Genomic DNA, 27,970 nt, shown 5'->3' on the forward strand with positions numbered 1-27,970 from the left:
AGGCTGTTCACAGAGTGCAGTTTCAAAGCATATCCACAAAAAGTCTGTTGGAAGACTCCACAGTCTGTGCTCCAGTCTGCACAACCAAAAGAGATAACCACAGCCTTAACAAAATTGTGACGAAGAGCCGCTTCCAGAATTTGAGGGAGCTTCAAAGACAGTGGGCTGAAGCTGGAGTCCAGGTATCAAAAGCCACAGTTCACAGACGTGTCCGGGAAATGGGCTACAATAGCCGTATTCCCATGGCCAAGCCACTTCTGAACTCAAGACAACGGAAGAAGCGTCGGACTTGGGCTATGGAGAAAAAGCACTGGACAGTTGCAGAGTGGTCCAAAGTCCTCTTTTCAGACGAAAGCAAGTTTTGCATTTCATTTGGAAGTTCAAGGCGCCAGAGTCTGGAGAAAGGCTGGAGAAGAGCAAAATCCAAGTTGCTTGAAATCCAGTGTGAAGTTCCCACAGTCAGCAATGGTTTGGGGAGCCATGTCAGCTGCTGGTGTTGGTCCACTGTGTTTCATCAAGTCCAGAGTAAATGCAACTGTGTACCAAGAGATTTTAGAGCACTACATGCTTCCATCTGCTGAAAAGCTCTATGGAGATGAGTATTTCATTTTCCAGCATGATCTGGCACCTGCCCACAGTGCCAAAACCACCAGTAACTGGTGCACTGACCATGGCATCACTGTCCTTGATTGGCCTGCTAATTCCCCTGACCTGAACCCCATCAAGAATTTGTGGGGTATAGTTAAGAAGAAGATGAAAGACACCAGACCTACAAATGCAAATGAGCTGAAGGCCGCTATCGAAGCATCCTGGGCATCAATAACACCTCAGCAATGCCACAGGCTGATTGCCTCCATGCCACGCCGGATTGATGCAGTAATCCGTGCAAAAGGATTCCCAACCAAGTACTGAGTGCATCAATGGACATTTTCAAATGTTTGATTTAGTTTTGCTGTTATAAAATTATTTTTTTTACTTGGTCTGAGGAAGTATTCTAATATTTTGAGATAGGATTTTTGAGTTTTTTTCAGCTGTAAGCCAAAATCAGCAATATTCAAATAATAAAAGGCTTGAAATAGTTCAGTTGATGTGTAATGAATCCAGAATGTATGACATTTTTGTTTTTTTAATTGCATTACAGAAAATAAAGAACTTTATCACAATATTCTAATTTTCTGAGACAGTCCAGTATAACAAAGTCACAAAAACACATCTTATTTCTTGACATTTGTTCGACAGCAAACTTGTAGTTACCGGAAAACACAGATTTAGGACAGTTAGGGATGCAAAATACTTTAAAATCTTTTTTTTTTCGTGTGTGAGAGTAATACAGAATTGTAGATCAGAGCTATGTGTGAATGAAAGCAATTATCAGGAATTGTTGTAATGTTGAAATGTGTTACTGCTTATATCGTTTAAATTGTAAACGTTTTTCACTCATATCATTTCATTCATTTAGTTGTTCTACAGTATGTACAGTGTTGTTGGTTTGATTTGATTAATTGATTTGCTGTTGGGAAAAAGGCCTGGAGTCTTGCTTTTAGTCTTATATCAAATTACCTGCAGAATTTGATCCGTGCAAAGGTCTGGTGTGAGGTTGAGATCATGGGAATTTTCCACTGACTTATGATTTGTCCGTCATAGCCTACTGTGTTCAGCCGCTTTGGTATATAAATGATGGTAAGCCATTTCAAAGCGCCCCTGTGAAACCGTCAAAGCATAGTGCTGTGCTCACAAACAGAATATTCAGTTTGATTTGTTTTTATCTTTTTTAATGTAATAAAAACCTCAACAGAATTGCTCAACTCCAGTGTTTGTTGTTTCTTCGAACAACCCACATGTTTAAGACGCAGAGGAAGAAAAGTCTCTTGTCCTTCAATATACTTGGCACCTTACACTGAATTTAATCCCGCTGTTTACCTACATAAATTATAATAATCATGCATCATATTTTTGGGATACAAGATGCTTTACGATAATTCTATTTTTCATGCACAATCAAACAGTGCAAGCTAATTGGTTGCATCCAGTTTTACCCACATGACTTGGAGAGAGCTTTCACTACCTGGACCACCGGCTCTGCTTTCTCAACTGTGCCCCCCTCAGTCAGAAACTTTGCAGGTGAATTTAAGAGAAAGAACAACTTTTTCATAAATAGCTTTAATATTTGTGTTAACATGCAGCAAAGACTGCACACATTTCTACAAATGTTTTGTTATAGTTACAGTTTGGGATTTGTTTTCCCGTAACTGCAAGTCCATGAGCATTTCGAAATGAAGAGTCAGTGCAAAGAACTCCTGAAGGAAACCCTGAATCGCGCAGTTACGTAAGTCAAAGTCAAAAAATTGCTGACGTGTTTAAAAAGTGGACCCTGACTTACCATCTGTTAAAAAAAATAAAATAAAGATAATAAGAGTTGACATTTTTTCTGCCCCAATGCAGACACCACGAGGTGATTATGCGTTTGTCGCATCAGTCGGGTCGAAGGTCTGGCTCCTGCTCCCGCTCGTCACCGCATTCATCATAACCGTCAGTGCCAAAATAGCGGTCACCAAAGTCTCCTGAAAGAACACAACAATAACTTACAAGTTTAAGCTCCAAGTTTGGGCGGATGGCGGGAGATTTGAATTATCTTTATAATTAAACTTTAACAAATACGTGGCATTAACTGTTTAGGGTTCCAATGAATCCTATTTTCCCCAGAAAATTCATTAGGTAGCCATAGAGCTTGAATTTTTTTAATTGACATGTGAAGGACGAGTGAGTGAGAATTTATTCAGGCTTACCGATTCCGGGGATGACGTGCAAAGAGTGATCGATGCTTTTGTCAACGGCAGTTGTGATAATTTTCACTTTAGGGAAGGCGTAGGCCACCGATTGCACGCCCAGCTCTGCCATCAGAAGCGACACCAACAATATCTTCTCTTCCTCCACTTCATGGTCCTGCACACACGCCCGCCACCTCATGTCAAGCAGAGTTACTGCAAATCCTTGTGAGCTCATGTACCCAGAGGTGTTCACACTCACAGGAATATTAATGTAACAAACTTTTTCCCTTACTACTGTAACATTTCCTTGAGTGTATTTTTACATTGATTTCATTTTATTTTTTGCCATAAACTTTTGACACAATCACCCCAGGACACCTCTACTGGTCATACTAAATATTTATATACAGTGTTTGATATATGAATTTAATTGGTTCTGTGAACTAGTGTCATACGATGAGGTTCTTATTCATCATTTGATTGTTAGTGGAAAAAAACAAAATATAAAAGGTAACGTAGAAAAACATGTTTTATTGTATTACCTTAATGTTTTAATGAAGCCTATGCGCTGCTCCTTTCGAGTAAACGCAGCAATAGATCATTATTAAAAAAAAGTGCATGCAACAAGAAAAAAATATTGAATGGCTTGCTTTGTTGTTACCTGCTAATGCTATCACTAATTTTATTGTTTGGGGCTGAGGTGTGCACCATAACAGAATACTTGGTCTCACTGCCAAGTCAAGTCAAGTCGTCATTTTTATTTGTATAGCCCTCAACAATGAGCCAAAACAATTGAATTCCTCACCCTGCATCTGCAGATCCTCAGAACTATATACACTACATACTAATTGTATTAATAATACGTATAATTAATATGATGTGAAAATTCAGCAATTTTGGAAAAATAAATCCAATAATTGTAAACTTAAATGAGGAAGACCTTAAACGTTGAATAAATATAATCATATAATGTATTATTAATTTTATTTTTCCATGATGACAGGTGAGGCACAGCCTCACTTGCCTCCCCTGACTCCACGTCACTGTGTGAACCTGCTCGTAACTTAAGTTACTCTTATTTTCTTCAATCCTCCTTAAGAAAACTGATGGAAATGCTTTTAATTCCATTATAAATTAAAAGAAAAGTATTCAATAGTTTTGCATTGAATAAAGAGATCTTATCATGACATTATGAAGCCAATTTACAGTCAATAAAGTCATCTCAGGGTTGCGTGTCACTCAAAAAGGGATTCTTAATATTCGCAGGCCACAAAGCTACACTGTCTACAATTAAGTCTTTTTGAATATCTTATGTTCACACTTACTATTTTTAGCAAGGATTTTTAAATTATTACGCAAATATTTTAACACACAGATTTAACACAAAATGAATATATTGCAGAGGACGAAATATTATTCTCCAGAATTGTATTTTGTGACAACAAATGCGTATTTTGTGCAAATATCTACACTGACATCGCAATTTTCAAAAATTCATGTATTTCACGTACCGTAGTGTATTCATTGAAAACTGCATTACCAACACTTTCTACCTAATGAGAGCCTCAACCCATCTTATGGTTCACTGTTTCGAATTGTGATTCATTATAGAAAGTCGCAATAATGTTGTGGATATGTGTGTGTATGGGGCGGATGGGGCAAACCTACCAGAAGTACCCGTACAGCCATCATGGCAGCAGCCCCGGTGGACACGGTGCTGTCCATCAGGATGACGTGATCTTCGCTGATGTCTTTGGGCAGACGAAGGTAATGTAGCTGGGAAAGAGACAAGTTGCCATAGTTACGAGCTCAGGACACTCCGTTTCTAAGGAGACACCCATCACGCGGGGAGAAACCACCACTTAACGCCTTTCTTTTGTCTTAGAGACCTCTTCAATGGATTTGCATGCCTGGGAGCAGATCAGGAAAGTTTGCCCCAAAATTGATTTCATACATGTTTTTCTTTGACTTTACGTCAAATGTTTGTTGTTGTCAACTACAAGCCATTGACAAATGGGCTCTTTTTTTCCTTGCATTTTACAGTAATGTGCATGTTGTCAGGCTAACTGTGATTTGTGAGCAACTGCACTTGGCGGAACTGCTTCACTTGGAACAAATACATGTGAATACAGGATACAGAAGAAAATATGTATCATGAATGTAAGGAAATATAATCATGTCATTGAGAGTTTTTTACAGTTTACAGCAACATCAGATATTAGTTACTAAATTGCCATTACAAAAAAAAAAAACTGAAGCATCCAATGTTAGCCTTTCATCAATAAATATAGTGCATTCGGAAAGTATTTACAGCGCTTCACTTTTTCTACATTTTGTTATGTTACAGCCTCATTCCAAAATGTATTAATTGAATCTCTTTTATCAAAATTCTACACAAAATACTCCATTATGACAATGTGAAAAAGTTTTTTTTTTTTTTAAACTTTTTTTGAATTTATTAAAAATAGAAAAACTAAGAAATCACATTTACATAAGTATTCACAGCCTTTGCCATGAAGCTCAAAATTGAGCTAGGGTGCATCTTTTTTCCACTGATCATCCTTGAGATCTTTCTACAGCTTAATTGGAGTCCACCTGCAGTAAATTTAGTTGATTGGACATGATTTGGAAAGGCACACACCTGTCTATATAAGGTCCCACAGTTGAGTGTGCAGGTCAGAGCACAAACACCAAGCATGAAGTCAAAAGAACTGTCTGTAGACCTGCGAGACAGGATTGTCTTGAGGTATGGGGTGGGGTTTGGTTTTGGCTTCTGACATGTGACCGGGAGGCGGGGCTTGTTGGCAGTCTTCAGAGAGAACTGCTACTGGTAAGACACATCTTTTGGTGCTCCACAAAAGAAGTTAATTTTAAACATTATAACCCCAGCTGACAAATCTCTCAACATGCACAGTAATGTGATTGATATTGTCAAGCTGTTTAGATTTATTTTCGTTTTGTTTCTGTTTTACTAAAATGTAATTCCCCTTGTAGAGATCAAAGCCAGCAGAAAAGCTAATGTTGTGACTCGTTCATTTGCAGGTAAATTGTATCCGTTTTTATACTCATTATTGTTTTTATTTCTATTTTCTCATATACATTAAAAAGGATGATGTTGGTTAAAATCCAGACTAAAGAAAACTATGTTGAATTCATTGTAAACGTTAAAAATCCACAAACTGAGCGATCGGGGAAGAAAGGCCTTAGTCAGGGAGGTGACCAAGAACCCGATGGTCACTCTGTCAGAGCTCCAGCGTCCCTCTGTGGGGAGAGGAGAGCCTTCCAGAAGGACAACCATCTCTGCAGCGATCCACCAATCAGGCCTGTATGGTAGAGTGGCCAGACGAAAGCCACTCCTTAGTAAAAGGAACATGGAAGCCCGTCTGGAATTTGCCATAAAGCACCTGAATGACTCTCAGACCATGAGAAACAAAATTCTCTGGTCTGATGAGACAAAGATTGAACTCTTTGGTGTGAATGCCAGGCGCCATGTTTGGAGGAAACCAGGCACCGCTCATCACAAGGCCAATACCATCCCTACAGTGAAGCATGGTGGTGGCAGCATCATGCTGTGGGGATGTTTTTCAGCAGCAGGAACTGGCAGACTAGTCAGGATAGAAGGAAAAATGAATGCAGCAATATATAGAGATATCCTGGATGAAAACCTGCTCCAGAGCGCTCTTGACCTCAGGCTGGGGCGAAGGTTCATTTTTCAGCAGGACAACGACCCAAAGCACACAGCCAAGATCTCAAAAGATTGGCTTCAGAACCACTCCGTGAATGTCTTGGAGTGGCCCAGCCAGAGTCCAGACTTTAATCCGATCGAACATCTCTGGAGAGATCTGAAAATGGCTGTGCACAAACGTCTCCCATGCAACCTGATTGAGCTTGAGACTTATTGCAAAGAAGAATGGGCAAAACTGCCTAAAGATAGGTGTGCTAAACTTGTGGGATCATATTCAAAAGACTTGAGGCTGTATTTGCTGCCAAAGGTGGATCAACAAAGTATTAAGCAAAGGCTGTGAATACTTATGTAAATGTGATTTCTTAGTTTTCTATTTTTAATAAATTCAAAAAAAGTTTAAAAAAAAAATTTCACATTGTCATAATGGAGTATTTTGTGTAGAATTTTGAGATAAGAGATTAAATTAATACAATTTGGAATGAGGCTGTAACATAACAAAATGTGGAAAAAGTGAAGCGCTGTGAATACTTTCCGGATGCACTGTACATGCCTCCGTTAAAAAGGATGAATTCATGTTATGCTCAGTCCCAAAAAAGTCTGCTTTAAAACTGGAATAAAACAATCTACAGCACTGACAACCCTTTTACATTAAAGAAAGTTCAATTTCATGCACCTCTGTACTGAAAAATAAAATGCTAGTAAGTGAATGATTTTGAAAGGACCGTTAACAGGTACCTTGATTAAATTCCTAAATGTTTATTTTCCTGCACAAAATCACTGCTGAGAGAAGCAAAAGAAAAAAAAAAGAGTGAAACACTAACCGGCCATTTTTAATGTGTTCGCCAGATGTCGCTAAAGCCACACGCCACTCCACCTCTTGTAGCTTTATATGTGGACTACCAATAATCAAATAGAAAACGACCATTCTGATGTTATTTGATCTAGAAGTTTTCGTTTAATGCAATACAATTGCAATCACCTGGATTCCTTAGCCCATTTCCCTGCGTACGCTCGTAAAAAACTATACAGAGATCCCTCAGTATTCGCAGCTAATGGGGATGAGAACCACCCGCGAAAAGCGAAAATCTAAGAAGTAGTGTCGCACCTTTCTTTAGGAGGCCTTCGTTCGAGCGGTCTTGCCAACTTACCGAATTCAACAGCGAGAGAGCAAAAGAACAAATTGAACCCCAGTACTATTTTTATATTAGTAGATATTTTTGGGGGGTCTGTGATTTCATCAAAGCCCTGCGATTGGCTGACTAAAAGACAGAGAGAAGGAGCGAGAGAGAGAGAATTGTATTGAAAAACAAAAACTTTTTGGCGAGAGAAAATTCTCCTCATTGTTGTGCACTGTGCCGCTTCCTTTCCTTCTTGGTTGAATTCTTTCCTACCTCTGGTTCGCCCGAGTCCATATTGGTTTGGATGAGAATCTTGCCGATGCGCACGTCCTTGCAGACGGCCCTGAGGGCTGGCTCCATAGTTTCTCCCGCTCGCAGTACGGACACACCAGTGATCTGCAGACGCGAGTGAGTGAGTTAGATTGTTGGCGTGAGGCCCTCTCGCTGGCTCGCCCGATTGAGGCCGCTCACCCCTTTCCCGGCGTATCTGTGACCTCGGTACACGTGGCCTTGAGGCGTGTCCACTGTGCAAGGCTAATGCAAAACATAACAAAAATAGTTCAAGGTACTAAAAAACAAATAAAAAACATTGAGAAATATCCATTATGGTTTCTTTGATCTGAAATCAAGCACGTATGTACCTGTGAGGGCAAAAAGGTAAGAGCATGCTCAATTAGAAGACGCATTAATCTTTTGGAGTAGAAAATGAACTCGTCCCGGCTGGTTTCTTTATTCCTGCAGTAGATAGAAAAGAAATATTGTCAAGATCTCTCCAGCATGACATCACATGACCTTGGATAAAGGCAAAGTGTTAAGGACTGTTACAAACCGTCTTGAAAGAAATGTCATAAAAAAAGCAGCGGCGCGAGTGTACGGGGCTACCTGATAATGGTGTGAAGGCCTCGGACCTGCGGAGTGCTCTCCAAAACGTTGAGCGTCTGTGGCAACGTCTGAGTCTGCTGGGCAGATGCAAGGAGTGCCCTAAACAAAAACCAACATAATTTGAGGACAGAATAGTAAGCCAGCTCACCTTAGGGGAAAAAAAACCCGCCAAATGCAGTTAGAGATTAGTATTCTGGCATTGGGCGTAAAAAAATCCAATTACCATTTTTTTTTCCAAAATTGTCTAATCTCCAGCTTGAATAAATGCCATGATGTAAAATAAATATGACCTTTGCAACCCTAGCAATAAACATGATGAAGCAACACAAAGAGGAGGTCAAGGGAAAATGTACTCCGGCCTACCTGACACTCAGTTCACGCTGCGTTAAGACACAAAAGCACATTAAAAGAGAAATAAGATCAATATTTCTTTTTTCTATATCGTAATAATAATTATAATTCACCAGGCAGGGCAATTATATAGCCTTCATAAATTTTATAGAAAACCCTGGCTACAATTTAGTGATCTGGAATGAAATTACAATAAATTGTCACTACACATGTAGGAATTGTCCATGTGTCAAAATTTTTGATACTTGTTATTCCAAATACATTTCGATAGATTTAGACTTGTAATTTATTCCGAACAATAAATATTGGCTTAAATGTGCAACTGATTACACAATAAATTCTTGTGAGAAGGAAGATGAAATTTGTTCACATTCTTCCTCCAGGTGCAAGTGCAAGTTTTGATAGTGCTTCAATAATATTGAAATTCTAATTTTACTGAAAGCCTTTTTGACGCCAGGCTTCCGAACTAGGGTTTCACCTCATGTCCCCTGTGGGCACATTGCAAATTCTTCATGGAAAAACCTCATTGCAGTTTTCCTAGATCCATAACTTGTGATACAGTGCCACCAAAAGCATAATAGCCACACGACAACACTGTTGAGTAATCAAAAGACAACACGCTGAAATATTATTTTATTTTTGGTCTTTACCTTTTAAGTTTGAATGCTTGTTTGAAATATATAATGGTGGTCCATTTTTTGTGGTAAATAACAGTGCCCAACATGAACCAGGTTTTTCTAAAAACAAAAAATAAACCGATTTTTTTCTTAATATTTCTTAGAATTAGAATGGTCTTTATGGCAATTGGACTCCAGGGTAAAACATGTAATATAGAGACTTTGAAGAGAAAAAAGGTAAAAGACTATCTGGGCGCATAGGCCAAAAAAATAGTAATTACAACATAGTGCTAAGAAATAACTGGCATAAGTTATAATTGTAACAATGCCACGAAAAATAGTGCAATGAAATTAAGTGCAACATCATTTAGAGGAGCGACTAACAAAACACAATATAATTCACAAGGTTTATATATACATATATATATATATATATATATATATATATATATAGATATACATCTTTTTGAACAGTTTCGTGCAATAGTATATTTTTTAGTTTCATTGGCAACATAAACTGTCAAAATATAGAATTGTACCTCTTCAAGCTGGCTGTGAACATGCTGGACGATCAAATCGATGGCCACCATATTGCCGCCACCTAGACAATATTCAGTGGTGCATCTACTTACAAATATATCTTAAAACAAAATTTTCAGCAAACAGAGGTTTTCTTTGGAAAAATATAAAATATATCCATTGTATCAAATAAATGGCCGATAAAGTATTCGAACAAATAATAAATAATAATAATGAAATATTTTGTAAAGCGTAGCTATTTGTCCATCAATGATGTTAGTCCCCTTGGCAACTGTTGAACTGGCATTCAGTTTACCCCATATAAGAAAGCCATTTCCGGGAACGAAAGTGAAAAATACTGCTAGTTGCAGCTCGCAAACGCAAGATTACTTCTCCTATTTCAACAACTTTCTTGGCATCCCATTGGTTAGTATGGCGGCTTGATTGTGTGTAAATCCTTTCGATTTCTCCTAGAGGAGTTCACATCAGTGTTTTTTCAACCTTTTTTGTATCGTAAAGGTTTCCGCGCCATGTTGAAAAATAGGTGTGTTATACTTCCCCTACATCCTTCGTACAAAGTCCTTTTTCTTTCCACAGACAATCATGGGCCACAAAGGTAAGCATACATTTTTAAGTGTTCACGGTTCACAAATTCAGACCTGTTTTTGGTAATGGCAAAATTGGCATCAGTTCAGTCGCTCAATGTTATCGGCTCAGTTCATTTTCTGTCCTCCTCTCTAGCTGCCACTTCGACTGTGCCCTGGAAAATGATCTTGGCCAGTCCTGATGATCCTGCGACGTAACCATATCACTGAAGTTTCCGTCACTTGACAACAGTTCTCCATGGAGTCCAATGTGGCCTCTGATAGTGCTGTTCACGGTTTTGTTTGTCACATGAGCTAAGTAGTTGATGTCTTGGCGTTTCCTGTAGCATCACATCTCTGGATTTTCTTTTCCAGTTTAGCTGTGAAAGTCCATGTCTCGCAAGCATAGAGGAAGATGGAAGTAACCAGCGCTTGCATAAGTCTGATCTTTGATTTCAATGCTATTTTCTTGTCCCTCCAGATGGGTTTAAGTCTGGCAAGTGTGCCTGTGGTTTGAGCGTTTAGTGTTATTTTTAATAAATAAAAAAATATGTTGGACTTCTTGTCGACATACATAGGGTGAAATGTATTTTGAACCATGAAATTTTCCAATAAAGATATGGCTTCCAGAGCTAAATGATTCCATAAGAAGAATTACCACCTTATACCAAACCACTAGTCAAGTCAAGTCATGTTAATTCATATAGCCCTAAATCACAAGAAGTTTCAAAGGGCTGTACAGACTACACACTTCTATTACACCACACCATCAACATAAAATATAGTTAATAACAGAATGTCAGTTGACAGCTGAAGTCAACATCTTTCATAAGCTATTAAATACAAGTGGTTTCAGACTAGATTTAAACAATTCCACTGATGTTGAAAATGACGAAAGCATAATTTTAAAAAAATATACCACTGTTGTAAAGTTCCACTCACCTCTGGGCACCACAATGTCAGCCAACCTCATGGTTGGCTCGATGTACTGCTCGAAAGCCGGCTTGACAAACTTGTTGTACTGCTTGATGACGCCTTCCATGTCCCGCTGGCGCTCGGTTATGTCCCTGCGCAGGCGGCGGACCAGCCGGATGTCTGAGTCCGTGTCCACAAAAATCTTCATATCTAGGAGCTGCGGGTGGCACCAGCATTTTGTTAAGCTTTGCTCGTTTTTTTCAAGAACACGAGGCCGAGCTGTTATAATCTTTCACTTGACCTGAAGAAGATGTTTGTCAGCAAAAGCCATGATTCCTTCAAAGATAATCACACTGGCGCCGTAAACGTTTTTCTGCACAGACAAAAGAAAACAGACATTTTTAACATCTGAGAGTGTCAAAAAATGTGTAAAGAAACTATGACTTTGTTCTGTCATCAGTAAAGCATAAGGTAAAAACTAAAAAGCAACAAACTGCTTTAAAGAATATAGGATCAAAGTAGAAACATATCATTTTTAATATGCACATATAGAAACAGATTTTGCGTTAAGAAGTGCCCAGCTGTCATCGTATACAGACTATTACCCATAAATAGTGATTTATACTAGGCTACCAGCAGTATTTTTTGACTCGCAATGTCTCTTGTAATTGTAATGTAATTTTAAATGTAAATAAATTAATAGTCTCATTCTCTAAATATCTTCTATACAAATGAACCGCAATCATTTTCCAAATTACTCCAAAGTCTAGATAGTGTTGCAAACAAAGGACAGTTATAAATCGTTTTAGGAAAAGGGAATAACTTTTTTTTCATTTGAGTATTTCAACGTTTGGGTTTACATATTTTGTTAGTTTTCAATAAACAGGAAGTCAGTGTAAAAGATTTTCTTTACAAAAACATGCTCACATCCTCCAACTCAACATTGCCTTTTTGGAATGCAATTGAAGCAGCATAGCAAGTCCTACAACAGAGGAGCCTTATCAAAAAGGTGATCAAACTCTTCCTGAACCCTGGGAAACTTCAGAGTTCCTTTTAAGCAATTTAAGTACCACAATCCAGAAAGATGCATTTAGCAAGTAGTGGCTCATACAAAAATCATTGCGATGGACATTATAGAGTCGACGCAGAAAAATGTTGGATTTTGGTGTCCACATCCAAAATGCAGCACAACTGTTGCTCGATTTTGATGAAGGAAGGGGGGCTTGTGTTTATGTTTGCTGATATTTGTACGGCATCAAAAATAGATAAACACATGTAGCTGGAAACTGTCCACACAGAGAAGCCAAAGAAACAACGGATTCACGAGATACCACCCACCGGCAATACGCCCAAAAATACCTTAACCGACAAAGTGAAATGGAACGCACCCAGTCCTTTTGTCGTCTATGGGTGGTGAAATCATATACGGGGATTTTCACGCTCCTTCCCTGCTTGAGTTTTCGTAAAGTAGACACCAGCAGCTCAAAATCAAAGGCCCCTGGATGGTCAAAGTTGTAGTCGTTGCTTGCTGCCAGTTCTTGCTCCTCAGGAGACAAATCCTGCCCGAAATTGGTACACAAAAAAGAGGGGTTAAAAGCCAAAACGAAGAAGAAAAAAGATTCTGCAAACTTAATGATGAAAAGTTGGCCGACCTCAATTTGGTCATCGAAAGGACAACCAAAATGTTGAATAAAATTTTATGTATACAATTAAAAGGAAGATTAAAAAATGCACTTTAAAATGGTAAAACTAACATACCTCAAAATAAAAAAAATAAAAAAAACATTCATAACAATAGCTCCTAAAATCACATGAATGAGGTTATGAGAAAGCAAGCTTGTTAAATGATTTCAGGGTTGTCACCTTATAAAAAGAGTCCATTGAGAGTAGCACCACCCACGGCACGTCAAGGGCTTCGATTATCTTGTTGGCCACGGTGGTCTTGCCCGAGGCGCTGCCCCCGCACAAGCCTGCCATCCCCCCCAAAATGTTTTATTACTTTCGTACACAAGATTAGCAAGATTTGCGTCCCCCATGCAAATGGGGCCAAAAATTCTCCAGAATACAGCCCAAATCTGGAATTACTTTATCTTTTAAATTATTTCTACACATTGTCTAGTGTACTTCCTCTTTAAGTTGCTGTAATTCCCTTTCTTCAAAAACTGCTATGTGTGCGTTCTTCTACTTCAGGAGAGTTTACATTGAAAAAATGTCTTTGCACTTCAGGGTAAGTTCGGATACAGTAGGCACTTGCTATATCGCTGTCTACTTTTCTTGCTTTCACTTCTTTTTAGGATTACCATCGTGCATTGTCTTCTGCATTCTGATTGGCTTAACAGTCACCGCGCCTCCTATCTACCTCTGCGTCAATAACGTTGCGGTTTAATATGTACTTTTGCCGAATTTACATGACGAATGTGCAATTGTCTTGAAATTTTAGCTTGTATGACATTCAGCAAGTAACTCAAGAATGGGACACTGTTGTTAAGCCGTTCATTACAGTTTTCCAACGTATCGATGGTGATGTCGGCAACGGCTTAAATTTGGCATAGAAAGGAGGTGACGTGTTCCGACCAATATCGAACAATCATAGTTTTGTTCCCACCAACATTACTGTATGAGTTTACCCCGAACTGGATTTAAAGTAAAGACTCCTCAGTTAAGGGAATTTAAAAAAAATCAATGCAAGGCACATTTGACACCTGAAATTTGAAATAAAGAAAATATTTTGTACTTGTTTCTTTGAAATGAACGGCGGTGCTTACCAATGACGAAGGCGTCCTTGGACTGTGTTCCATGCTCGTCGTACCAGGGAGGCCGGCCGGCGGTATAGATCGTACGCGTTCCTGTGCGTAGCAGGGGTGGCTCCGTTTTACTCAGCGAAGTGGCGCTCTTGCGGCGAGGAGCCCCAGTGGGGGGCAAGAGGCGGTCCAAGGAATCCTCGCCGCTGCCGCTGAATCACACAAACCAAACAGTCATTTGTCAGTTTGTGAAAACTTAGGCCCACAATTTTACTACTTTGATGCAGATGATTTCAATTCACAGTGCCTCTGACCACCCCTCAAACCAAAATGAAGAGAAGATTTGCATGCTGCTTATAAATTGCACAGCATTTTAAGGTCTTCATCCAGGCAAATGACCCTACCTGGGGCGGGTCCCCAGTGCCCAACAGCCGGAGATTCGGGCTCCGCTACAATCCTGCAGAATTCCCTCTGCCTCAGCTGACAACAGGCTACCATCCATCGACCGTGGGTCCTTGACAACCGCTTCCAAACAATGAAAAGCCTTCAACACTGTGACAACTTTTCAAAATGAGAAAATCTACGGTTTTAGCTTTAAGGTTAACTCTTTTTGTAGAAAACCAGGCTTAGGTGTCATTTGTTTTCTAGTCTGCAGTTCCTTGACACTCTCTGGCATCTCCTTACGCGTGTGTGTGGCCAAAACTTAAGAGGATAAGTGTAATACTGGCAACATGAGCTACTTCGCTGATATTAATAGAAACACGTGGAGGTAAGAAAGAGGCTAACATCTTCTACAGATTCTTTGTCATGGCTTTACACTGTAAAATTTGACAACAGTCACAAAACTAAGAAAAAAAATACAGAAAAAGTTGTATTGGGGTTCATTCACACTGGCACAAGACAACACAAGCACTTGGACTGAGTATTATTTGATTCCTCCGATGGTAAATGGTCTGCACGCTTTTCAAGTCACTACAGACCTGCCTAAGCGCTGGTGAACATAAAACAATCCATATCTTTACTGTGCTTCTTGAGCATACACATTCATAAAGCTATGTTTTTATGTTATGTAACATTGTTTAATCTTGTAAAGAATGATCACTACATTGTCATCAATGACAATGAAGACAATTCAAGTCAAGTCATGTTTTTGTATAGCCCTCTATCACAAAGGGCAGCACAAACAACCTCTCCCTTAGAAATAATAGAATATCTTAATAAAGTTCTTTATGTTCTGTAATGCAAAAAAAAAAATCAATTAATCATACATTCTAGATTCAATACAAATCCACTGAAATATTACAAACCATTTTTTATCTGAATATTGTTGATTAATTACCATATTTTTTTATGATATTCTTTGAAAAGGGTGTTTTAGGGTATGCCATAATCACCAATATTAAAACCATAATATAAATGTTTAAGATGATGGTTAATAAATCAAGAATGTATGACATTTAGTTTTTTTTAATTGCATTACAGAAAAAAGATACTTTATCAAAATGTTCTAATTTTCTGAGACATTCCTGAGTGTGCTAGTGGTGAACCGTTTAACATATTCATTAGCAATTACTCCAATAAGTTCTCAAATAGTAAACAATAACTTGATAAGTAATGGGCACCAGCACCCCTCCACACTAGTAAGCTGTGTGGCAAATGGATGGATGGATATTTGATATTGTCCTCATTTATAGCTACAACTGAGTTTTAAAATTTTTGTTTTTTCACATAAATTTGCATGACAGGGACTAAGGGTACACGACCTCCCATGGTCTATAATGTATTGGGCTGCATGAAAACACTGGATTTGGAACAATTAAAAAACTGTTCTTTTTCAGGCTATTAAAAGAACATTCTATTAGCACCAGTGTTCCCTCTAAGCTGCGCGCGTGCGCAATTGCGCACTGCTCGCACATTCTCAGCGCACAAGAAAATCTAGCCAGCGCACAAAAATGAGGGATCAAAATTACTACTGTAAATTCCGGACTATAATGTTCAACCCTGCGGTTTATTCGGTGATGCGGCCAATTCATGTATTTTTTCTAACAGCCGCCAGCGACACTCGAGTACAAAAGATAAGATTTAGACTGATGGACTACATGTGAGTGTGTTGCTAGCGTGTTTTTGAATATAGGAGCGTAGGACGGCGTCTATATGACAGAGTCTCTTTCCCATACTGGGGAAGACGACTTTAATGACATCAGTTATAAGGAGGAAGATGAGCACGGTTTGCCATGATTTTTACAAATCCCATATTTTTTTTTAACAGACACATTTCCTTGTGTTGCGAGCGTGTTCCTTGTAGCGTTTTGCTACCCTTCACAGACACGGTTTGGGGTGATAGTTATAATATTATTATTAAAGCTTTGAAAACTCTCTCGGTGTACCGTCTTTCTTTGTAAACATGTGTAACCATGTATAATATGTATTTGCAACTGTATATTTTTGTAATGTATTTATTTTAGAGACTTATTCTGATGTTTTCCACGGGCGAATCAAAAAGAAGGGGCGAATACAACGGGGGCTGATGGGAAGTGGAGTAAAGGTGAGACGTGTTTGTGGACGCAGCGGACAATAGTGGATATATATTTTTCCCACCCTTACCTTTGGAAATATACATTTTTTTCCCCTTGGATTATTTTCAACGGGACCCGGACTCTGCAGGTCTGCGTCATATCTTAAGTACCGGTATCATTTTACGTTCAATTTGTCGGCTGTTGTTTTTGGACTGCGTACTTCAAGTGGGTGGGACTGCTATACCAAGACATCTTCAGCAAATTCATTATTAACGGGAATTTATCGAAAGAAATCGAGATCAACTGCGGTGTACGTCAAGGTTGCCCTATGTCTCCCCTTCTCTATGTCCTTTGCATTGAACCTTTGGCACAAATGTTAAGAAAAGATAGATTTGTGGAAGGGATCAATATCCCAGGAAGTGGGGGACAAATTACCAAGTGTGTTTTGTACATGGATGATTTTAATATTTTATGTACAGACCTCGTATCCGTTAGAAGAGCCCTTGACTTGACTGACCTGTATGGGAGGGCGTCTGGGTCGAGGCTAAATAGAGAAAAATCACAAGTGAAGTTTTATGGTCAGAGACAGAAAAGGCAGGACTCCCACTGACGGTTTTAGAGACAGACCAGAAAATTCTAGGGATAAAATTCAATGCGGATGGAGGAGGCGAGACCAACTGGGACGATGTGACAGGGAAAGTTAAACAAAGACTTGTTTTTTGGACACTAAGAAAACTGACAATAGAGGGGAAGGTCCTAATCATCAAAGTGATCATCCTCCCACTGCTTTTATCAATCAGTTTAATTTTTATGCCCAAAAGAAATGTGCTGCTACAACTGGACCGAGCCATATTTCACTTTATCTGGGGCTAAAAGTGGGAAAGGATGAAAAGAGATACAATGAAAAAGAAAAAGGAAAAGGGGGGGGGAAGGAGTGTCTGACCTCCAGCTTTTCCTGGGAAGCAAATATGTCTCCCTCCACTTCCGAAAAGCTATGGGCCCACCCAACAACCCGAGGGGTCAAGCGATGACCCGGTTCTGGATGGGCTCGTACTTGCGGAAGCTAAAGCTTGTACCAAACAATCATTTGATTCCAGTTTCCTTTAACTTGCCACCAACACACCTCTTTATTAGGGACTTTTTAAATAAATTTGATCTGGAAACAGAAGAAAGTCACACTTTACAAAACCACAGGGCCCTTATTGCTATTGTGCAAAAGCGAGCAACAGTAAGTCCTGTGCGGGGGCTTGCGTTTGGCGAACCTACAACGGTTTGGAGCAACGTGAATCATCCTGCCCTCCCAAACAGACTACGAGACTTGTCATGGATGGTGGCTCATGAGGTTCTCCCAGTCAGAGCCGTAATGCACCACCGAGGAATGTCAGCGACTTCGATGTGCCCTCGACCTGGCTGTGGCGCCCAAGAGTCGGTGAGGCACCTTTATTGGAGTGCAGTGCTGCCGAGGACCTGTGGACAATGGCCGACAGACTAGGAAAATTCCTGGACTTGCCAGCAGAGGGAGGTCCCTGACGCACAGTACGTGCTTTACGGGTTGAGTCGGTCGAGGAGGTCACAGAACGACTTTGCCAGGGACTGGCTCACTCTAAACGCCATCAAGGACGCCATCTGGACCTCCAGAAACCTGCTGGTATGGAGGTGCAGGCAGATCCCCCCGTGGCTGTGCTCCAAATGGCTGCAGATACTAAAACCACATTTTTGCAATACCCTGAAGAGGTATTGGTGCGAGACTTGATCAAAGGTTTTCTCAAAGTCTAGGTTTAGGACCGCTAGTCACATGTTTCTGTCTCTCGCATAACAAATGGTATCACGGATCAGCATGAGACTGTCGCTGATCTTCCTTCCCACGATGGCACAGGTTTGGTCCAGATCAACCAAGTCTCCCAAGACTACAGACATTCGTGTTGCTAAGAGCTTGCTGAAGATTTTACAGTCCACGTTTAAAAGCGTTATGGGTCGCCAGTTTTTTAAGTAGGTTTTGTCTCCTTTTTTGTGCAATAGAGTAACTATCCCTATTCTGAAACTGTCTGGCATGTTGTCTCGACTGGAAAATTCGTTAAAAACAGTAATCAGATCTGGTGCTAAAATATCCCAAAAAGTCCGGTAAAATTCGAGGTTGAGTCCGTCCTCCCCAGGTGATTTGCCTTTTTTCATAGTCTTTATGCATCATTCAGTTGGTCTTGGGTAAAGTCCAATGTTAAAAATGGGTCTCGACGCACTGATCTTGAAATATGATCTAATACATGCCCCATTTCATTCTCATGTGTTTCTTTCTTTTCATATAATTTTTTTGTAGTAGTCTTCGACTAATTTGGTTATTTCACTACTTTCCTTTGTTATTTGCCCGTTTTCGTTTTGAAGTTTAAAAAGCCCCTCACTTTTGCTCATAATTTTTTTTAAAAAGTAGCGTGTACATTTTCCCCCTTCTTCTATTTCTCTTTCTCTGCTTCTTATTAAGATGCCTTTGCTCTTTATTTACGCCAAAGCGTTTAGTTCTTGTTTGGTCTCTCTGATTTCATCATTAAAGTCTATCCCCTTTTCTGTTAGGATGAAATAGCGTTGGAGTCTTCTTTGTAGCCCCGACATGCGTTTCATCTCTTTAAGTTTCTTGTTTTTCCCTGCATTTTTAAAAAAGGTCTGTGTTCGTTTCTTTGTCATTTCCCACCATTGTGCTCGTGAATCATACGAGTCTTGAAGGGTCTGCCAGTCTTTGTACAGCTCCCTGTATTGTGCGGCTAGAGCCTCATCCTCCAGCAGGGAGCAGTTTAACTTCCACAGACCCTTCCCAACAGTCATACCTGAAGGAAATGAGAGAGAGCAGGACAGTAGCAAGTGATGCGAAAAAAAAACAGTAATTAAACTTGCATCACTCAGTGCTAAACCCCTTGTAAATATGTAGGCTATTCGAGAGGCTCTGGCATTGTCACTACTGAACCAGGTGAAGCCCTCTGAGAAGAAATTTGCCATAACCGTGGCTCTGAATCTGTATACCATCTCTTTGATTTTTGCAATCCGTAGATGGAATAAGAGCTTGCTCTGTCCACTCCACGCATCGGCCCGGTATTGCAGTACCTCCGGGAACGGTGCATTCGCAATGATCGCAGCAAGGCTTTAGGGCTAGGACCTTAGCTTGGCCTTTTGGCTGAGAGTGAGTGTCCCGGCTCCCAGGCTTTGTAGCGTATTATGAACTGACCGATAACGGATAATGGATAATGAATAACGAAGATAGAACAATAACCCTTAAAAACCCCCAAAACCCCCCTCCTCTCTTGGATGTATGGATTTGAAACAGTCCTCCAGTTTAAATGTCCGGCACATGTCTAGTAATAAAGTTGATGTTTTATCTACTTTAAACTCCTCATCGGTCCTCTTTCTATCCACCCTACTTAGGATGCAATTAAAATCTCCTCCCTCGATTAGTGGTTGGTGGCCTAGCATATACGACTGGATGTCCTCTAAAAGTTCGTACCTGAGTTGTATGTCGGGATGGGCGTATATGTTAATGAGGTTAAAATCGTTCCCTATATAGGAAAGTCTTGCTAATATTGCGCGTCCGTCTCTCATCACAGTACTCCCTTTTATGATGAGTTGAGGGTTGTTTATTAAAATGGCTACCCCATCGTTACGGTTTTCATTCGAGCCACTCCATAATGACGGATATGGCCAAATCTCTTCCCACTATTTATAATTTTTTAGAAAGGGGATGCAGCATTCTTGTAGTAAAAACACATCCGTTCTGATAGTTTTTAAGAACGATAAAACGCTGTGAGCCTTAACCTTTGATCTCTCACTTCTCACATTGATAGTAGAGAATGTAATGTTCATAAGTGTTGTTAAAGTATTCAAACTACTTAGACAAAACCGGGGGATACGAGTCTATTCTTTGGTGATCATCGAGAGTCTCACCTGTGTCGGACTCACCACTTAAGAGCAGTACCTCATTTGAACACTCACCGGGGAAAACTCTGGAATCCTCTGACTCTCTGTCTGTGGTTCCAGGTCTTCCCCTTTTTTCTGGGTTAGGGGGTGAGCCAGAGGATCTATCGAGGGGTCTCTTACTTCCCTGCCCAAAAAGGGTCAGATTTTTTCCCTCCCCGACTTCCTCCGGCTCAACTTCATACAGTTCCCTTGTGGGCTTTTTCATCGGCAATCGGCTTTCTTCTAAATCCCTTCTCTTTGTTTCCGGTGTTTTCACCACCCCCAATTTTATCTTACTTTTACCCCTCTTTCCAGTGCCCGTATGGGTTTTTGGAGAGTCGTTCGCCTTTTCGTTTTGTTTGTCTTTTTCGAATCCCGGTAGTGGCATAGCAAACAATTTTGTTATTTTGGACTCTCTTCCAGGCCCTTCCTGATTAATATGTGTTTTTGGAGTGACAGTTGCCTTTTCTATTTGTTTGTCTTGTCCAAATTCAGGTATTGTATGAAAAATCGAATTAGAATTTCCAGGTCCATCCTGACTCAAATTTGATTCTTTGGTCTCTCCTCCAGGGGTTTTGGGAGGGACATCTGTATTTTCAATTTGTTTGTCTTGTCCATTTTCTTTGTGCATTTCTTGTTCATCTTGTTCATCTTCATTGGGTATTTCCATAACTTTATTCATTTCCTGTTCATCTTCATTGGGTATTTCCATAACTTTATTCATTTCTTGTTCATTTTCATTTGGTATTTCTATAACTTTATTCATTTCATTGTCTTTGTTACATATATTCATTTCATTATCTATGTTGTCTGGCATCATTTCATTGTCTTTGTTGTCTTTGTTAACTGCCTTCCTAGCTTTCAACTTGTTAGCAAACGATTTCGGGCAGTTCCTATAGAGGTGGTTCGTTTCTCCACAGAGATTGCATTTTCTGCTATTGGTACATTCCTCAAAGGAATGTCCAATTGTCCTGCACTTTCCACAAAAAATTCGATCACATACCTCAGCCAGATGCCCATGCTCACCACATTTGCGACAGAGTTCCGGTTGTCCTTGATAGTGGATAAAGCTACAGTTTTCCCCCAGGACTATCATCGACGGGAGGTGTTTCAGTCCCTGAAAGCCCTTAGGATCTTGCCATTGCTGGATGGGTATCCTCCAGGCACAAGTCCAAACGTTTTTCTCATCCCTCACCTTCATAGCCTGGCCTTTTATCGAGCAATATCTACTCAACCAATAACAGATGTCATCAGCATTCACCACTTCATTAAATATCCTCACAATAACTATCTTGCTAGCATTATCAGTCAGCTTCTCCACTGTAAATCCAGAAAACTGGGGCCTCACCCCCTCAAAACGATTCCAAAACTCTTGATAAAGAGCCGCAGTTACAAAACTTACATCAAAGCCTTTGCCAGAAGGCAAGCTTATGACGCAATGTAACCCCTCCATTTTAAACTTCAGAATTTTTTCAAGAAACTTGTTCATAAAATCAAGTCTTGACATTCCTACATCTTTGAACAAGAATCGTACGCAGTTATGTCACCGCCCGCCGGCATAATGGCAGGACTCTGTATATTAGCCCACTTTAATTAAGCCTCACGCGCTCCCGATCGGCGTCACTTAACTTTTTTTGTGCACGTAATCTTGTCAAAATACGTTGACGTGCAAGGTGTAAAGCGTGCGAAAACAACATCCGTTACACCTACTCCCAAAATAAGAGCAAAGCACTGAAAGTCCACAATACTGAATCTGATAAGAAATTTTTCATATCATATCAAAACAAGTGCAGGCAGATCCTCCCCGTGGCTGTGCTCCAAATGGCTGCAGATACCATACAATCTGCGAGCGGCGGGCCTAGGACGCAGCCATAAAGAAGAATCGTCTGCACCCACCCGGAGGGGGGAACCGGAGCTACACTGTGGAGGTCCCGGCAGCAACGGCCTGGGTTGTGGAAAGTAGAAGTAAGAAGGGAAAGGACCCACACAGAGGACTGGATGCTGCTGCTTGGGAGGGTGGGATGGCAGAGCTATGCCCTTGCACAATAGTATTGTCCTTTACACGTTGGTTAACTACTGTTAAAAGATAATAACTCTGAAATTGTTTAATTGATATTGAAAATGTCAGGAAAAAAATGTTAAAACGTCATATCGTCACGTCATATTGTCAGATATAACAAAATCGTGAATATGCTTGATGGCTGTTGAGATTGTCGTGTTTGTTTTGCTGCTGTTGGTGTCGGTGGATTTGTTCAGACCAAAAACAATCAACTTTGGCCTGGACGGATCTATTGACACTAACAAAGATGTTATATAACGAAATTGTTAATATGCTTGATTGCTATTAAGATTTTCGAGAAGGGTTGTTCAAACCTCACATTGTGTTTGCTGTTAAACGTCATATTGAAATGTAATATTGTGAATGTGCTTGATTGCTATTGAGATTGTCAAGAGGGGTTGTTCAAACCTCACACTGTTTGTTTTCTGTTATTAGTGTCAATACATTTGTTCAAACCCCCCCAAAAAAATTCAATTACAATTGCGACATAATCAGCCGATCGTGCCGCATTTGATTTTTGCAATCCGGAGATGGAATAAGAGCTTGCTCTGTCCACTCCACGCATCGGCCCGGTATTGCAGTACTTCCGGGAAAGGTACATTCGCACTGATCGCTGCATGGCTCTGTGGCTAGGACCTTGACTCGGCCTCTTGGTTAAGAGCAAGTGTCTCGGCCCCTTGGCTTTGTAGCTTTAATGATTTGACCGATAACGGATAATGGATAATTGATAAAGGATATAGAACAATAAACCTTAAAAAATCCCCCCTCCCCCTCAATTACAATTGCGGGACTCAAAGTCGTGTTTGGGTTAATTTCGTGATTGTGTTACATGTTTTAATGTGGGCGCATGCGGTTTATATGCAGGCGCGGCTTGTGTAAGTACAAAAGCGGTTCCGGAATTTACGGTAATTAAGAAGCGACTCAAGTCAAAGTTACAGTGCATGAAGGTAAAAATTCATGGGTTCCCCTGACGTTGTGTCCTAAAAGCAGTATTTTGAAGTCGAGTCGAAGGAGAACGAAGTTGAGTGAAGTTAGTAGAGTTTGTCAGGGAACCGGCTTCTTCAGCTCGGCTCACTAAAAGGAACTGGCTCTTTCGGGTCCTAAATGACTCTTCGGGTTGTTTTTGCTTCTTTAATCCCAACATGACCAAATATTATGTAAAATTATGCACAAAATGATTTAAAGGAAGGGGGTAATAGAACAAAAAAGAAAAAAATACCAAAATGAAAAAGTAGTAAAAAAGCCGAGAAAAAAAGAAACAAAAGGAAGAGAAAAATGAAGGAAACATTTAGAAAAAAGCCAGAAAAAAGAAAATAAAGAAATGTAGGAAAAAAGTAAATAGAGAACAAAAAGAAAAAAAATAACAGCTCAGAAAAAATAAACACAATGAGATTTTTTTTAAAGGAATTTAAAAAAAAGTAGAAAAAAAAACAGAAAAAAGAAGAAAAAGTTTGTGTTGCATTCAAATAATTTCCAATTATATCAAGTGAATCTTGTTGCCAACGTTGTACTTCCACTAAAAAATGTGATTAAGTACAGTTCTGTATCTTACCGACTAAATAAGCCCCCAAAAATGTTAATATTATGCAACAAAATATATCAAGAAACAAAAAGAAATGGATATCTTGTGAAAGAATTGTAAGAACAAATGACGTTTGTAGGCCGTACAACCTTTGCAATAGTATATGAGTCAATTCATTCAAAAGAGAATAATAATTTTGCATTGACGGAAACTCAGCAAAATGTAACTTGAGGTCAAGTTTTGTAGATGTTTGATAATTAATTATCTTGCCACACTTGGGATTATGGTTGCTCACTGTTGTTTCAAGCGCTGCTCACCGACTTTGTGTGAACGCTCAGACCCGTGGAAAATTAGAGGGAACATTGATTACCACTACCTGTTGCTGAATTATTGATTTCAAACTGGCATGATGTCTTAGTGATTGAGCCTATATTAATCTCTAATAATTACAAGCTGGTAATGACATAGTAATATTAGAGTAATAACATATTGTTTTAGAAATGCGCAACTAACGGGTAGCCCTTTGTGCTCATCTCATCTCATCAGCCGTACCGCTTATCCTCATTAGGGTCGCGGGGGGACTGGAGCCCATCCCAGCCATCTCCGGGCAGTGGGCAGGGGACACCCTGAACTGGTTGCCAGCCAATCGCAGGGCACACAGGGACAGACAACTCATTCGCTCATTCACACTTAGGGACAACTCGGACCGGCCAATTCACCTGAAATGCATGTCTTTGGAACGTGGGAGGAAACCAGAGTGCCCGGAGGAAACCCACGCAAGCACGGGGAGAACATACAAACTCCGCACAGGAAGTCTGGAGCTGGATTTGAACCCACGACAGGTTCCCATGACATGAACTGTGCCGCACAAGCGCTAACCACTGCGCCGCCGTGCTGCCCTTTGTGCTGCCCTTTGTGCTAATCAATTAAAAAAAAATTAGTTCTGAGCTTCAAAAAGTTTGGCGACCCCAGCTGTATGGTGTTGTGCAACCGAAAACGAGTGCTAAAAGCGACAAGAAAAAAATACGTATGAAGGAGACTCAGGGACCAAACAAAACTTAATTAATTTGCAAAGCCTTTTGAGGGGGTCCCCGTAGCAGTAAGATGGCGTACAATCACGTCAGCTCCCTCTAACTGACCCTCATGTAATAGATAGATAGATTAGATAGATAGATACTTTATTCATCCCCGAAGGGAAATTCACTTTTCCAGCAGCATCCCTAAACTGAGAACAATCGAAAATAACAGAACAATCGAAAATAACACGGGAGCTGCTGGAGTGGCTGCCATTCGTGACGGCGCCGGAGAAACGATTCAATTTGAATCATGTACAAACAAACAAACAATTGAATCATGTACAAGAAACGATTCAATCTGAATCATGTACAAACAAACAAACAATTGAATCCTGTACAACAAACAAAATATTTATGTTTCAATAAGTGGAGTGTTAATAAAATGGGGGGAAAATAATTTCTGATACTGATATAACCAGGTAAAACTAATTTTAAGTTACCTGTCCAAATGAATGTTGTGCCATCTCACCTTTCCCACTCTCTCTGCTCGCTCCTGAAACTTTATCAAATAGTCCAAAATTTTACCTCATCTTCTCCGCTCACCTCGTCGTCCTCTTCTCCTTCCACTTCGCACTACAGAGACTTTTTAGCTGAGCCGTCTCTTATGACACCATCCCCTGATCTAGACCAAACTAATGCAAGCAAAAATGCAATGGCAAAGCAAAGCCACTGAGGAGCTAAACGATATGCTGTATAAAATATATACAAATTTGGCGACCTTTTCTATGACTGTTCTTTTATTTTTAAATTTTGTTGAGTATCTATGCAAGAGGTCCCAAAAACCTTAAATAATTCCAAACATAATTAAAAGTTGGAGTGCAGATTTTAAGTTTGCTACTCTCTGCTGCCATCCCCAGGCTTTAAATCATGATTGCACCCTTAGGCAACCTGTTCATGATTTACGTATATGCCTTAGCATACCTGTCAACCTCCACGGCTCCATGCTCGTACAAACTTTCATATTTTCTCATACTAAATAATCGTACACCATTTTATTTTTCGGAATGATGCATGATGGGAAATCCCCAGGCGGCAGACGCATGCGCACAGTAGCATCGAACCGCTCGCTTCGTTTGCAACGAAAAAAAACGATACCGAGAGAGGCTTCCGCGGCGAACTCCTTTGACTTGATTGATTTGCCGTTTCGTGAAAGTGGGTACCCATCATTGAAAAATTTGCGTTTTTCCGTACAGATTTCCTTGTACGTCGTACTCGTCTTAAAATGCATAAAAAAACGTACTTTGAACGGCAAAACCGTACAGGTTGACAGGTATGCCTTACTAAGATGTGATCGAATAAACTTCTTTTTTCATATTTTGGGGGTTTGGTTTGGTGTTTGAACATTACTAGAAGCAGGATTTTTCATACCTTTACCATTTTTATGCTCCACTGACAAATACAAATTAAAATAAAAAACCTGCATGGACGAGCCTGACGTGTCTTTCCAGCACACCCCCAGACCCCTTTCATCAATCTCTTTATGTGTATTATAAATATTTATTTGCTTGTTTTTTCGAGGCAGATCAATTTGTAACTTTTAGCAGCCATTTCACTTAATTGTATTGAATACTAAATTTTTTAGATGAGTGTTGCAAGTTATGACTTTGGTCAGGGAATAAATTAAATTTCTATTTCTGGGCACTGTGATAAACCGAACTCACCTCTGTTCAAATTTTTAACTTTCAAGGCGTTTCTGATAGGATGTGTGTGTGTGCGTGTGTGTGTTGGGGTAGAGGGGTAGAATAATCACTCTTGTACCCATTTCGTCTCAAACTTTAAGATATTCACTTGCCGATGTTTTATGTAAAAATAATGTCGTTGTTTCAGACAGCGCAGTGAGGAGCAGGATTTGAAAACTTGAGGCTGCAATTATGACTTTAAGCCAAGAGATAGCAGCAGAAATTAATTTACGATTTGGGGGCCAGTACCTGTACATGCATTTTAAGATGTGCTCGAATAAACTCTTCTTTTTTTCATCTTTTTCGGGTTTAGATTGAAATATGGACGTTACTAAAGCAGGCGTATTCTTAACTTTACACTAGGTCATTCAACTTGCTTCAGATGGCCCAATTTCTCTGTCCTCTTCTGGTCGAAGGTAACACCACGCTTTAAACCAGTTAAAGATGTCATTTATTGCTCTGCTGACACCGAAAAAGATAATTTTGAGTTCCCGATATGTCAAGACTGCCTTTCGCTTCTCTACTTGTAAATCAGAAATCTAAATTGCGTCGTGTGTGTAAACATTGCATATTTGCCCTGGATATTTCTCTCACACACACACACACACACACACACACACACACACACACACACACACACACACACACACACACACACACACACACACACACACAGGTTATAAAACAAATTAATTAATTTAAACAGCAGAAAGTTGAATAAGCCATAGAAGTGCATATGTGCTATCCAGAAAAAAACGAAGGAAAACCACGTTGATAAACGAGGTAAACAAGCGTATGTCGAGTCTACGCATAACCGTAATATTTTACAGGTAGAAGGTGAAGTACTTGTCAAGTAGGCTACCTGTCCGAGCGGCACGACATTATCTTGCCCTGTGGTCCAATTCCTAAGATGTTATGAGGTGGAAGTCGACCTCGACCGTTGCATGCCATCAATGATGTTTACGCTGACGAAGACGATGACGCAAAGGCCGGTGATTTCCT

General features: G+C 40.0%; 1 protein-coding gene and 2 pseudogenes across 4 annotated transcripts; 2 read left to right on the forward strand and 1 right to left on the reverse strand.

Moving 5' to 3' along the window:
- Positions 1-1,803: 1,803 nt before the first annotated feature.
- On the reverse strand, positions 1,804-27,963 carry uckl1a (uridine-cytidine kinase 1-like 1a). Of its 4 annotated transcripts, none has more exons than XM_088332414.1 (15): positions 14,585-17,251; positions 14,205-14,392; positions 13,303-13,409; positions 12,828-12,998; positions 11,741-11,812; positions 11,467-11,656; positions 9,961-10,022; positions 8,817-8,833; positions 8,454-8,552; positions 8,213-8,306; positions 8,043-8,105; positions 7,845-7,967; positions 4,437-4,544; positions 2,787-2,943; positions 1,805-2,561 (listed from the first exon to the last, which is right to left on the reverse strand). In XM_088332414.1, exons 1-15 carry the CDS (start codon positions 14,680-14,682, stop codon positions 2,473-2,475), a joined length of 1,638 nt encoding a protein of 545 aa, XP_088188540.1. In that variant the 5' UTR covers positions 14,683-17,251; the 3' UTR covers positions 1,805-2,472. The 4 variants fall into 4 exon arrangements, with proteins under 4 accessions (XP_088188542.1, XP_088188540.1, XP_088188543.1 ...); XM_088332415.1 differs by lacking the exon at positions 14,585-17,251 and adding an exon at positions 27,831-27,963 and having other exon boundaries at positions 1,807-2,561; XM_088332416.1 differs by lacking the exons at positions 8,213-8,306; positions 8,817-8,833 and having other exon boundaries at positions 1,804-2,561; positions 14,585-17,280.
- On the forward strand, positions 19,680-19,808 carry LOC148370083 (U2 spliceosomal RNA; annotated as a pseudogene).
- On the forward strand, positions 23,200-23,290 carry LOC148370084 (U2 spliceosomal RNA; annotated as a pseudogene).
- Positions 27,964-27,970: the final 7 nt, after the last annotated feature.

Source organism: Urocampus carinirostris, chromosome 3 (genome assembly GCF_059441175.1).
Source record: "Urocampus carinirostris isolate Australia breed hairy pipefish chromosome 3, RoL_Ucar_1.0, whole genome shotgun sequence".
NCBI classification, from domain to species: domain Eukaryota; kingdom Metazoa; phylum Chordata; class Actinopteri; order Syngnathiformes; family Syngnathidae; genus Urocampus; species Urocampus carinirostris.